Source organism: Mastigoproctus giganteus, chromosome 3 (assembly GCF_048544385.1).
Source record: "Mastigoproctus giganteus isolate SK-2022 chromosome 3, ASM4854438v1, whole genome shotgun sequence".
Taxonomy (NCBI): Eukaryota; Metazoa; Arthropoda; class Arachnida; order Uropygi; family Thelyphonidae; genus Mastigoproctus; species Mastigoproctus giganteus.
In genome coordinates, this window is record NC_143577.1 from 215,347,739 (window position 1) to 215,362,875 (window position 15,137).

The following is a 15,137-nucleotide window of genomic DNA, read 5'->3' on the forward strand; positions in this document are numbered from 1 at the left end:
GGTGATTAATTGCTGGAACAAACTTCCATCTGTCGTTGTGAAAGTTGATAGGTTGAATAAATTTAAGGAGGAACTGGACAGGCATTTGGAGGGAATGGTGTGATTTTTTTTTTTTTTTTTTTTGCCTTATGCTGCATAAGCTCATACACTTGCTTTCTTGCATCACAAGCCACTACTATTACTAGTATATCCTTATTTTACATTTATTACCTCAAATTTAAGGTGAGGTCTGGCATCTTAACCAGTCAGCCACCCTGGCAATTTTGGTGGGATTCCTGTAATAGTCTTCCCTTATAGCACACTAAATATGCCGAAAGGAGTTATCTTGGAGTGAGATCTTCTCGGTGTCACAGAGGATGATATATAGAATGAACTGTGAGTACACAGAGTAATAGACATGAGAAGACACAGTTAAAAAAAAAAAAAAGAATGGATTTTTACCCCAATATGAAATTTTAATCGTTCCTTTTAATCCTCTCAATCTACAAAAGTCAGTTAAAGCATGAGACATAAACAGCTTGAATTTGTAAGCTGCATGCTGTGGAACAGCCACATAGGCTATTTGTAGGTCTTCCAACCATGACAATCAAAATTGTTCAGCTGAGAATGTGAACTTTGCAAGAGAGAAAAGTGAATACTGTCATAACAAAGAAGTATGAGTTACTTCTTTGTTATGGCAGAGTTACTTGCCCAGGAACCAGAAAACCAGTACTATTGACCACCCTGAATAGGTCCTTGTATACCCAGGAACAGAATATACAATCGTGACAAACTGAATTAACAGCCCACGCCCCCAATGAGTCTGTTAGGCATGAGGTTCTCTAATCATCTCATGATGGACTGCCCGAACTGCTCATGGGGTTTTGTCGATGCTATACAGAAATTTTGCCAGCAGGATAAGGAATTGATTATTCCATGATTAAGGTAATAGCTATGCCCCACCTTGATTATTGCACATAGATCTGGAAGCCTCATTTTAAAAAGGATGTGGATCTATTGGACCAGGTGCAAAGATTAGTCAAGCTTACAAAACGGTACTCTTTACATAAAATACGTAAGTTCTTCAAATCATATTTGGGCCACCGGTTAATCGGGGCAGCCATTTATTTGGGGCAAATCTTAAAAAACAGAACCCAATCAAGAAAATAGCCAGGGTTTACTTCACTTAATTGGGACAACGTGCCGTTTAATCGGGGCAGAAGACTGCAGCACTGGAGATTACCCTATGATTGTCTCCGACCGAACCACGTGGTACGGTCGGATTTCTGAAGGTCACAACCATAAAACAATTAGCAGTTACCTGTTTATTGTGCTTTTCTCTTAGTGCAATCTATCATAAACGGATAGTAAATTCGATCTTATTGAATTTGTGATAATACCGACAGCTGGAATTCTGAGGGTTATTATGGTGAAATGTGTTTACACTTCCATGAAATCTTCAATCATATAAAAAAAATTAATTTTCAGAATCTTCTCTTCATTCCTATTTTTAAGGCTTCTTCGTAACTTGTTACTCTGTTCTCACTTGTGCATATTGTGTTACTTGCAATTTGTGTGTGCCATGTTCTTTGTTATTGATTGCTTATCTTTTTACTGTTTTAAATTTTAACTCCCATCCACAAATGTCAGTAAACAGAAATGTCAACTAGTTAATATGTACATATCAGGGTTAATTATTCCGATTATCACATATCATTTAATTTTTTAATTGGTAAGGTATGGTAATAATGGGTAAATTTGTGCTTAATATATCTTTACTTTTATGGCCTGTGGATAATATTCCTCCTATTTTCTGTAATTAGAATCGCTGTTTAATAGAATTAAAATACAATTCACAAAAAAGGCACCTCCGTAACCAGGTGGGCAGGAGCAGCAGTGCATAGCACATGCTTCTTGATTAGACCGGAGTTCGAGCCTGTGACCACCAAATACGGAGGATGCGGAAAAGTCAGGGAACCACCGCATATTCCCGGAGCAATATGGCCTTAGTTGCTAATGCTCCTAAAAGCCGAACAGCAACAACAATTCACAAATGGGATGACAATGACCGGCATTTACTACATATTGTATAGTGAACGGTACTTTATTGTGGTGACTCCATCATAACGTGATTTGATTGTACAGTGAACCAATTTTAAAGCAGGGGGTCCACTGTATTTTTAACTTTTACGTGACAGTTTGGATAACTGAGGCAGCTGCTTAATCGGGCCAAAATGCACTAGTCCCGATGTGTCCCAAATAACCGGAAATGACTGTATTAGAAAATTAGACACTATGAGGAAACCTGATTGAAATATTTAAGGCTTTAAATGGATTGAGTAAGCTGAATATTGATAGCATCCTCACTCTTGCTCAGACAGCACACATGGGAAGGTGTATAAGTAATTTTAAATTGAGGAAGATTGGTTGCACAATAGATGTGTGGAAATTGGCTTTCATCAAGAGGTAGTTGATTGTTGGAATAAACTTCCATCTGGTGTTGATGTTTTTTCCACATTCATACACTTCCGTGTGAATGGGGAAAAAACCCACTTTCCACATTCATATGGAAGTGTATGGTTTGAATAAATTAGACAAATTAATTAGAGGGGGACAGGCATGTAATGTGAAAAGGCAAGTGGTTTTTTTTTTTTTTTTTTGGCTGATTCTGTATAAGGTTCCTTTTTTTGCATCATTTGCCACTTTTAATACTAAAATTGTATAAGTAATGTGCACTCAAATGTTTAATATTTTAATGTTTTAATATATTTAATAAAATTTTATTATTCATCCTACAAAATCTCAAGGAAAATCCATGCTATAATCCATCTATACAAGGGTGTTTAAAAAATGGTCAATAATTTAAAGGTGATTAGTAAAAACTAAAATAAGCAAAAAAGTCCCAGTGAACACTGGGCCGCAAATGAACAGTTTTCAAGATAATGCACATTTTCTGTTCCTGCCACTGACTATGGGAGCACTAGTTTAGTAAAAAACTGTGAATGCTTTGCTAAGGGTGGTTTTATTAAACATAAGATAATACATTTTTAATTTTTGGTTTCAACACTGCAGGATGTTACATGTTACAGGACGTTACAAAAGTTGTTCAAAATGCTGTCCTTGCATCCATATGCAGCTTTATAGTCTTCTCTGCATTGAGTTGCAAATCCTCACAGGCATTCCTGGGTCATTTCTGATTTTCTGAAAGGCTCTTTCAACCCGACGCTGCAATTCCTCAACTTTGTTAATATCAGAAGTGTACACCAAGCTTTTTACATGACCCAGATACAAAAATCCATAGGATTTAAGTCTGGTGATCTGAGAGGCCACATTACAGGCCCACCTCTACCTATTCACCATTGACCATACCTTCTAATTGGATACAGAGTCATAACTCAAGCAAAATGTGCCGGTACACCATCATGCACAAACTACATGTTCTGGCATTGTTGAAGTAGAACATTATAATCATCCAGGAGGTCTGGAAGAACGTTCTGCAGGATCTGAAGGTACAGCTCTCCTGTCAGCCTGTTTGGCAGAAAGTGTGGTCCAATTAGATGGCATCCTATTAGTCCTGTCCAGACATTCAATGAGAAATGTTGCTGATGTCGTGACTCCCAAATTGTATTAGGATTTTCGTCAGACCAACCGTGTCAGTTATGAAAATTAAAAATACCATCACGAGTAAACCCAGCTTCGTCAGTGAACAAAATGTTGTTTAAAAACTGGGGGTTCAGGATACACTGTTGTTGCATCCACTGGCAGGGAGGGTAGCCTGTATTGCTGAGACCTTGTACACGCTGGATATGGTAGGGGTACAGTAATTGCTAATATAAAATTCGCCACACACTGCTATGACTCATTACACGCTCTTGCAGAGCAACCCTCCTTTTCAAAATTCCTGGATTTTGTTCTATTCTTTCTAACACCCTTTCCTCAACATCAGATGTTATGCTTCTGGGCCTACCTGCTTGTACTCCATGTGTGAAGTGCCCATGTTCTCCTAAGGCATTGATATATACCCTGATGAATGTGTGCCTGTTGGGCTGTCTTTGGCAGTGGAATGTTTCTTGGTACAAACCTGAAACATGCAGCCTCGAGTGCAGTGACGTTGGCTTTACCTAACATGAAATGCATGTCTGTATACTCTTTGTTGCTGTAACCTCTTTCCATGTTGACTATCCTTTGACAAGTATTAGTATGCCTGCTATGTCTCAGAGCATTGAGAGAGGGGAAAGGGAGAATGAGCATGACCTAACCTAAACAAAACAAGTCAGTGGTGGATTCCATCTAGAAATGTGCAATATCTCAAAAACGATTCACTTAAGGACCCATGTTTACTAGGTTTTTTTGCATATTGTAGTCTGTACAGTTCATTTTAAATTATTGACTATCAATTTTGAAACACCCTGTATATACATAAATGATAATGTAGTTTTGTCTGTTTTCTATATGAATTATAGTATTGTTTAGAAGTCAAATACGTAAACATTTTAAACTCACAAATATTCCAAAATGGTTTTTTTCCCTCTCTCCCTCTTTTTTAGCATTCGATGTTGTCACAGAAATTTGTGGAGGTGATGACAGACTATAACAAAACTCAGACAGATTACAGAGAAAGGTGCAAAGCAAGAATCCAGAGGCAGTTAGAAATAAGTAAGTTAAGTGGAAGCTTTTGTCAATTAAAAAAAAATAATAAATCCATTGAAAACAGTATAGGTAGAACAACCAAAGTTATGCTGTTAAAAAGTTGGAATTGTCCAAAAAAAATATATATATATATAAATTTTATATATACAGGGTGATTCACTACCAGTGTGACAAAGTTGCAGGAGGTCTAGGGGGTCACAAAGACGAATCGGAAACACATAGCATTGCAGGGTCCGCAATGCCTTTGTCATGCGGTAGAGGACGTTGAACAGGAGGTCGCATGAACAGCGATCCCGCTGGAAGTCAGCATTTGCGAACCAGTTCCCGAGGCAGTAGGATGGACGAGTATTCAACCGTTGAACTGGCCGACATGCACCTCAAGTATGGAGCTGCGGAGTGTAATGGGCGCGCCGCTCTGCGTTTGTACCAGGAACATTTCCCGCACAGGCGTGCTCCTCATCATATGGTTTTCGCAAGTGTGCACAGAAGGTTACGTGAGACTGGTTGTTTCACGAGAGGTACCATGAATCGAGAGCGTACGACGAGGATGCCAGACAATGAGGAGAATGTCCTACGTCTTGCAGAAGGCAGTACGAGTACTCGAGCGATAGGCCAACAATTGGGTATTTCCCAATCCACTGTATGGAAGATACTGTAAACAAACCAAATGAGTTCATACCATCTGTAACGTGTCCAATCATCGGAGCCTGCGGATTATCCACCCTGGCGGAGTTTTGCTACTTGGTTTCTTCAACAGAAACGGTTCGCAAATGCTGACTTCCAGCAGGATCGCTGTTCACGGAACCTCACGTTCAACATCCTCTACCGCATGACGAAGGCATTTTGGACCCTGCAATGCTATGTGATTTCAATTCGTCTTTGTGCCCCCTACACCTCTCTCTTGCAAGTTTGTCGCACTGGTAGTGAATCACCCTGTATATATATAAAAATTTATATATATATATAAAAAATTTTTTTTTTTTTTTTTTTTTTGTGGAACTGTGCCATTTGAACTTATTACAAGTAGTTCTCTGAATACTACTGATGAATTGTTCTTCAAATTCAATTATATTAACCCTCTGATGGATTCATCTTCCTGTCCATTTAGCTAAATACACTTTCATCACAATTTAATCCATGCATCTCCCAATGGAAATGCTTGCTTGCTTCAGATACAGTCTGTCCTTGTATAGCACGATAGTTGTGTTCCTAGAAATTCTCGTGCAATGCAAAATCGTGCAATATAAGCAACAGGCCCTATGGGAAAAGTGGGGTTAGGTGCCGACCATCCAAGATTGAACACACATTTGGAACCAAAACATTACCAAACACAATAAATAATCGGGTAATTTTAATCGTTATAAAATACTTACGTATTTTATAATGATTAAAGTACGTAATAAAAAATATAATATATTTTTTATTATAATATAATAAATAATAAAAAATAAATATTTTTTATTATATTATAATAAAGTATTTTTAGTATTTTTTACGAATAAAATACATATTTTATTCGTAAAAAAATTATTATTTTAAATAAAATAGTCGTAATAAAATACTTACGTATTTTATAATACGTAAGTCGTAATAAAATGCTTACGTATTTTATTACGACTATTACGTAATAAAATATTGCTAATGCTTTTGCTTCTATCATAAGCAAACTTGTTTTTTGTTTGATTTTCTATCCAAACAGATGACAGCCGTTCCATCCCTTCCAATTCTTGTGTCTTATTCTAATGGATTTTAATTACACTTTGAGTTGTTCCCACTATGAAAGTTGTTTTTATTTTCTCCGCATTCTTTGTAATTCTCGGTGTTGCCTCATTTAGGTCTGCAGCACGTGCAATATCACACGGTCTTTCATTTCGCTCAAAGCGTTTCACAATTTCATATTTTTTTTTCTATCGACAGATAGAGAAAAAAATACTTGTAAACACGACCTTGTAAACACATGGGTCGGTTTACTTGTAAACACGACCCATGTGTTTACAAGTAAACACATGGGTCGTGTTAGGGTAGCTAAGAAAAAGAACAGGTGCATGTGTACTTGCGTGTATACCAATGCTAGGAGTTTAGTAAATAAATTTGAATTTGAGGTATTGCTCAAAACATCAAAGGCAGATATTGCTGGGATTTCACAGACGTGATGTCACACAGATAAAAGGAATGCAGAACTGGAATTTGGGGAGTACAATGTCTACAGAAAGGATAGACAGGATAGGAAGGGAGGAGGGGTTATGCTATTAGTTAAGAAATACATAAAATCCAAGGAAGTGAAGCCAGTCGACATCGCTGGACAGTGCAGTGTCGAGTCAGTTTGGTGTGACATAAGCATTGGGAGATCAAAATTGAGAGTAGGAGTGTGCTATAGGCCTAATGACTCTGATGAGTATAATAAGAAACTGTACAGGGAAATAGAGTGGGCCAGTAAATCAGAGAGTCTTATAATGGGGGATTTTAATTTCCCAGATATTGACTGGAATTTGGGGGCTGGTCACTCACACTAGCAAGGCTTTTGTGGATTTATTGGATGATTGTTTTCTACATCAGCATGTTCGGGAGGCAACTAGAGGGAGTAATACTCTTGATTTGATTATCAGTAGTGATTCTTCATGTATTAAGAATCTGCAGTTAAATGAACCACTAGGTGGCAGTGATCACAGTGTGCTGAAGTGGGATTTACTCAAAGAGGTAACTACCATTAGGGGTAAAGGGAAGTGTTATTGCTTTTGTAAAGGCGACTACGATGGACTGAGACAGTATTTAAATTCTATACAGTGGGACCAACTGATGATGTTACCACCAGCAAATTCAAAATGGGAAGCATTCAAAGAACTTATCTTTGAAGCTACTAGGCTTTACATACCAACTAAGAAATATTGTTCAAGGTTTAGGCCTAAATGGATGTCAGATGAACTAATGAGACATATGGCAGAGAAGAAAAATGCATGGGATACATACAAATTAACACGTGACACAGAAGCCTATGATAGATACAAGTTGATCTGTAACCAAGTTACAAAGGAGGTTAGGCAGGCGAAGGCAGATTACGAGAAATCTGTGGCAAGGGATGCAAAGAAAAACAGCAAAGAGTTCTTTACTTATGTAAACTCTAGAAGGAAGGGGATGAATCAGATTGGTCCACTTGATATTGATGGGTCAACTGTTGATGATCCTGCTCAGGTAGCTAACAAACTAAATGAATATTTTGCATCGACATTCACACATGAGGAGTTATTCAGTGAGGGGAATGCCAGAAGTGTATTCAACTCTGGCAGTAAGCTAGAGAATCTTGTAATAACTGATAGTAAAGTGGAGGAGAAATTGTTGAAGATAAGACACAAGAAAGGCACCTGGGGTGGATGGGATCTATCCAGTTATATTAAAGGAGGCAGCAAAGGAAGTAAGCAAACCCTTAGCCATAATTATGAGAGCTTCCTTGGACTCAGGGGAGGTACCCATGGACTGGAGATGTGCAAATGTTACCCCAATTCACAAAGGAGGATCAAAGGCTGACACAAGTAATTATAGACCTGTGAGTTTAACTTCTGTTCCCGGAAAATTAATGGAGGCACTGGTTAAAGAAGCACTGCAGGATCATCCAGACAAGACTTCATTATAGCTCAGACACACCATGGTTTTGTTAAGGGGAAGTCTTGCCTGACCAATTTAATTGGATACTATGATGCAGGCACAAAAGAACTGGATGCAGGGAATAACTTTGACATCATATATTTGGATCTTAGAAACACTTTTGATACTGTTGCACATGGAAGACTGCTGCACAAATTGGAGCAGTGTGGCATTGGAGGCAAATTGCTGCTATGGATAAAGGGATGGTTGAGGGGGAGAAGACAGAGAGTGGTAATCAATGGACACTGCTCATCGTGGACTAATGTTATTAGTGGAGTCCTTCAGGGTTCAGTGTTGGGTCCATTATTGTTTGCTGTATTTATAAATGATATTGATGATGGTACATCAAGCTTAATGTCCAAGTTTGCAGACGATACGAAGATTGGCAGGGTTTTCAAGGACACTACTGACACTATGCTGCTGCAACAGGATCTGGAAAGGTTGAGCAAATGGGCTGAGAGGTGGCAAATGAAGTTTAACATTGACAAATGTAAAGTACTACATATGGGGGAAACAGCAACCCCAGAGCAACGTATCAACTCTGTGGTTACTACACTGACAGTGGTAGAGAATGAAAGGGACCTGGGGGTGGTTGTGCAGGCAGATATGAAGTTCTCTGAGCAGTGCAGATGGGCTGCAAGAGTAGCTCATGGTGTATTGTCAATGATATATAGCAATTTTTCTAGCAGGGATAAGGAGATGATTATTCCCTTGTATATGGAATAAAATGGTCAGGCCACACCTTGAGTACTGTATACGGGCCTGGAGGCCTCATTTCAAGAAGGATGCTGGAGCGAGTACAGAGAAGGGCAACAAGGTTAGTGAATGGAACAAAGGAGTGCTCTTATGAAGAAAGGCTTAAATTTTGCAAATTACAGTGTCTGGAGACTAGGCACCAGCGAGGTGATCTGATAGAAGTGTATAAAGCCTTGAATGGTTTGAGCATGCTCAATGCTGATGGGACCCTTCCTCTTGCTTAGAATAATCACCTGACAGGGCATAAATTCAAATTGAGGAAAGACAGATGTAGGATAGACATGCGGAAATTTGCCTTTAGCCAGCAGGTGGTTGGTTGGTGGAACAGACTTCCATACCTTGTCGTTGAAGTTGATAGCCTAAATAAGTTTAAGGCTCAGCTGGACAGGTATTTCGAATGAACAGAGGGGTGAAGTGTTTATTTTATTTTATTTTATTATTTTATTTTTTTTTTTGGCTGATGCTGCGTAAGCTTGCTTTCTTGCATCAAATGCCTCTACTAATGCTAATGTGTACTCGAACCGGAAATGGTTCGGGAGTGTGCCAGGTGGAACCATTCATCGTATCCAAGGATCACCACCTCAAAGAGGGGATGAATATGTATTCCCCTGTCTCTATTAATAGTACTGTTCCCGGAGAAACAGATCCGCAAGCTCTCAAGCCACTTGTGATCCCAAAATCTATGCGCCCTGTCGACGATAACAGCTCCGTCTGGGGAGATTTGATGGTGCTCCTCCCAGAAATGTTCTGCCACAGCAGACTTTCCATAATCAGCGGTCCTTATTGCATTCATATGTTCCCCCAGACAATCTTTGAACCGACGCTTCGTCTCACCAACATAAAATTCCCCACAGTCCGGGCATTTAATCTCATACACGACCCCACTTGTAAATTCTCTCGGTATGGGGTCTTTTACCTGTGATAAAACTGTGTGCAACCTCCGCCCTGGAAGCTGCACACAGCGTGTCTGACATCCTCGTAATACATGAGCTATGCGCTCTGTTAGACCCGGATAGTATGGAATTTATGCGGTGGCAACTGGTGTGAATGGTTCACTTCGTCCCTGTTTCATTCCTCAGATATGGTTGTTTATGATCCTCTGGGGGTATCCGCATTTCCTGAGATCTGTTGTGACCTGTTAAACTTCTTCATTTCTATCCTCGGGGGTGCAGCAGTGGGACCCAGCCCTATCCAGCAATGCCCTAATCACACTATTTTTGTGATGGTTGGTTTGAGCCGTATTATAATGTGTATATTGACCCCAGCACATGGGTTTTCTATATACGCTGGTCTTTAACCTAGGGCCTTCCCTACGATCCAACATATCAAGGAAAGGGAGGGTACCCTCCACTTCCACATCCAAAGTGAATTGAATAAACGGAGAGAAGCTGTTAAGAAAACTAAGTACTTCATCTTCTCTCCCCCTCTGAATAATAGTGAACGTATCGTCGACATATCTTTTCTAATTTTCGATGAATTGGCTCCTTTGTTATTGCAAGTGGATCTTGTAGCAACCATTATTTAAGTAAAATTTGAACTTTAGAAAGATTATGAAATTTAAATTTACAATATATTACAGAATTTATGTTAACAAAATAATATTGGAAATTAAATTCGACAAAACTTTAACCACTAAAGAAGTTACATTTAAGCTACCCAGAAAACGCTGCAAAGTTCCTGTCAAAATATCATTGGCAAAGGCTATCTGAATATTAAGCTGTAGCTTTTCCAAATATTTATGTAAATACAAAAATAAACTGAAATTGAAAAGCTGCTACAAAGAACCATAAACAGGTTAATTTATTGGGCCAGAAATAATGGTTATCCCCTTTCTAAGCAAAAATATTTTTGTCCCAATACATTTTTGACGCAAGAATACTCTACACCCTGTGCCAGACTTCCAAATAGATTCCCATAAAATTACTTTCCAGCAGAGTGTTAGATTTCTAGGTCTAATACTTGACAAAAAATTAAATTTTCTTGAACATAACAAATTTGTCTGCATAGATTGTCTTAAGAAATTAATTCTCCTCTGGGTAATTTCTGCTTTGCCTTGGGGTGCAGATCCCTACATGTTGCTACAGCCCTGGGTAGCAAGCATTCTTATGGCCAAGTGAATCTTTGTGCAGCTTATAAAGCAACCTATTTCTAAGTAACAGTTTCTTATTTAGTTTTTGAAGTTTTTTTTTTTTTTTTTTTTTTACCTGTTTTCATCATAAAAGTATATTTTGCTTTATGTACTCTAAGCAAGCTTAGAAAGGAAAGCCACCTTTCTTTTTCTCTCCTCTTCTTCAATGAACATACTAACTTTACTGACTTAACTCTACATACTAACCTTAGTGCCACTAACTTTAATGGCACTGCTCCTGCCTCCCCTTGGCAGAGCTGGAAACCTGGGTGGTAAAGCTAACTCCCAGGGCCAAAAGGATACAGAATGGATATAGTGAACTATCCACCATTAGAACCATTGAGCTCTCAACAAAATTACTTGCATCAGATTGGCCATAACCTCAGTTATCCAAAGAGATTAAAAAAGGACACATGTGAGAAAGAATCGCTAGTCATCTTGATTGTACACTAACTGTCAACTGAGCCGGTGAGTAAGCTCTCTCCTTTCATTATCCAAAAGTGGCTTTAAAATGCAGCGGGATCGCCCAAACTGGTCAAGCAACTCCTGTCAGAAGATCTGTTAATAGTGGTTACAAAATCTAGACAATCTAAGTAAATAACTTCCATAAGTGGAATCAAAATTATAGTCATCCCCACATTTCACTCTTAACTCTACCAAAGGAGTTATACCTGAATGGGACCTGCTAAATATTTCAGAAGAGATAGTCCAAGAATTTCATGAGCAAAAAGTAACACATGCCAGAAGAATTAAGATTCATAAAGATGGAAATCTAGTTCCAAAGCATAATTATCATATTAACTTTGAGTACTCCAAATCTGCCAACTTTGGTAAAAGCAGGTTACTTAAACTGTTCTGTCTCACCTTACATTCCAAATTCTATAAGCTGTTACAAATGTCAAAAACTTGGAAATTCTCAAACCACATGCTGAGGCAATGCATTGTGCCCACACTGCATTATTACCACTCAGCCCTAACCGCAAGGGTAATCATCCAGCTTTTCTAATGAATGTGATTTATGGAAGTTAGGAAAAATTAGATCAAAAACAAAACAAGTTAAATAAACTCTACCAATAGTTACATATGCCTTAACTACTCAAAACAACAAATCTGTAGAGATTCGGAAAGAGGTGACATTTTCCCCTAGACATGTCAATAGCACATTTGGTGCTCTCGACCCATCCATGTTGCAAATTGCACCTCAAAAATCAAAGCAATAATACACCAATCAGAAAAGGCACATAATCCAGATACTATTGAGGAACATTAATCACACCAAACCAATATGGATACAGACAATTGCATTCATGATTATGCTGTGTTAGATCTCCAAGCAGAACACAACATGGAGAGAGGATTATCTTTAGATTTCACTAAGAATGCAGAGGTAGACATGAAGTGTGAACATCCCTTTTTTCCAAAAAAAGATAAAATTAAATCTGATTGTCACAAGCAAGCAACTCATAAAAAACAGTCTGATTCATTGTCTTCTTGAAAATAACATAATGCAACAAATCATACGATGGAATTGTACAGGAACGTGCAGCAATAATAGTGACATTTATGATGTGATCTCTAAATACAACCCCACAGCTAGCTGCTTTCAAGAGACTAATCCAGCTCCTCAGAGGTGCCTCCATAGCCAGGTGGGCAGGAGCAGCAGTGCGTAGCACGCTTCTTGATTAGACCAGGGTTCGAGCCTGTGACCACCAAATATGGAGGATGCGGAAAGGTCAGGGAATGACCACCGCATTATCCCCGGAGCAATATGGCCTTAGTTGCTAATGCTCCCAAAAACCAAATGACAAACAAACAAACCAACTGCTCAGGTGACTAGAAAAATCAAAAACTATACATTGTATCGAAATTATGAAAGAACAGGGATTACCTTTATTTTAGATATAAGAAGCTTCTTTTCCAACCAACTCTCCTAGTCCAATGCGCTAATAATTCTTTGGGAAGGCGATATCAATTTTACAAAACATGTGGGACATCTTCCCCACTGTCAGAACCGTAGTGTTCAGACCCCTCGATCTCAACATTGAGCGCTCGAGACTTCCGTCTTCAAACACCATACCTCTGGCAGCAAGGAAACCATTACGTGGATTGACATAAAATTAAATTTTGAAGGTCTAAACTGCTTAATAAATATGGACCGATTATTATCTTCGGTCCTGTAGCTTGACATTAGAGTTAAATTTAGGGGGCTAAAAAGTTTAATGGATATGGGAAGATTATTCTCTACATTCCTTAAGTCGGACTAGAACGTTTCGGGGTGTCACGTTCACAGGAATAGAGCAACTCACAATTAATCCGAAACTTTTGTCTTATGTTGTAGTGTTTGTTTTTCACGCATGCATATAAGTGACCAATAGTCGGACAATAGGAATGGTCTACGGATATTGATTGAAGTTTCATGTAGTTTCATCTCTAAGGTTTCCGCAATAAACAGTTTGTGGTAGTTGTGTTGAATATTTATAATTTTTGTTTCATTAAAGCCGAATGAATGTCGTTCATTTATTGCGTGAAGCAAAAGTTCCGATGCATTTGAACGACCCATCCGCATAGAAGCTTCATGTTGTTTTGCTTGAAGCTGTGCCACTCCCATGGTAATCCTACATAAACAGCGTCGCAATTTTTGCATGGGATGCTGTATACCAGGTCATGCTGTGATTGGAATGTGGTGTTTGAAGGTCAATTTCTGAAGAATGTGTATAATTTGTTCATGGGTTTTGTTATGATTTTTATGTTGGTTCCCTTACATATTTGGTTAAGTTTATTGTACCAGTAGTCGACATATGGAATGGTTGATGAAATGTATTTTGGTCTTGTCGGATTTTTGTGCAATGTTTATTGCGAGGTTGTTGTTATTTATTTTTTCATGGGCTATTGTTTTAGCTTTGTTTATATAGGTTAGTGGGTAACCCCTATTTGAGAATCTTCTAGTTAATTCATTTATTTCTGTCGTTAGAGAAATCTGGGTGGAAGAATATTTAAAGGTGTTAAGAAATTGATTCAGCATGACCGATTTTTTTGTATGGTTGTGGATAATAACTGTTATTAGCATATGGACTATTATGATAACTGTTATCATCCCCAACCGTACAAAAAATCGGTCATGCTTTTTGATAATTCCCAAAGAATTATTAGCATGTTGGACTAGGAGAGTTGGTTGGAAAAGAAGCTTCCTATATCTAAAATAAAAGTAATCCCTGTTGTTTCATAATATAATAGAATATAGGAATTACCGAACTGTATCTATTATCAAACTGATTAAAAAAGACAGAAATACAACCTCCTCTCAACATGGCAGTGTAGTGATTCTAATGCACAGAAGAGTTCCATCCAGACAGATTTCTCTTCAAACTTCCCTAGGAAACAGATGATGTTCACATGATGCTGGGAATTTCCTTAACTGTTGTGTGTGTATATATCTTTCTCCAAACCAGACCTATACACTAAAAAACTTGGAAGTATTTGTGACAAAACAACCAACTCCTTTCTTGCTTATTGGACAATTTCAGTGAAGACCACCCATTATGTGATTCTCCCCATATGGACAGAAGAAGACATATCATAGAAAATTTACTGGATCAGCAAACCTAACATTACTTAACACTAGATCACATACTCATGAATTTCCCAACAGGATCCACCTCTGCTATTGACCTTACTGTGTGATCCCCCACTCTACTCCCAAGCCTAAGGTGGACAGTATTAAATGATCCTCTTACACAGAGAGGATTATTTATTACACAGAGAAAATCAAACAACTGGAAATTTTCCAGAGCATATCTCTTAATCATATCATGGAAAACACAAATATGTCAACTCAACTAGTGGTGGAATGAATCTTGCAAAAAGAAAAACAAGAAAGAAATAAAGCATGGAACTTATTTCGTAAGTACCCCACAACAGCAAACCTCGTTAATTAAAAGAGACCGAAAGTGAAAGCTAGGCAAATTAGATGAATTACAAAAAAAAT

At 38.3% G+C, this 15,137-nt stretch overlaps 1 protein-coding gene across 3 annotated transcripts in view; it reads left to right on the top strand.

The window, feature by feature from the left end:
* Syx1A (Syntaxin 1A) overlaps positions 1-15,137 on the top strand; it is a 483,435-nt gene that overhangs the window by 387,230 nt on the left and 81,068 nt on the right. For all 3 annotated transcript variants that reach the window (XM_090369620.1, XM_090369618.1, XM_090369619.1), the window contains exon 6: positions 4,527-4,635. In XM_090369620.1, coding sequence (XP_090225746.1) covers positions 4,527-4,635 — 109 coding nt within the window. The remainder of the gene's footprint in view (positions 1-4,526; positions 4,636-15,137) is intronic.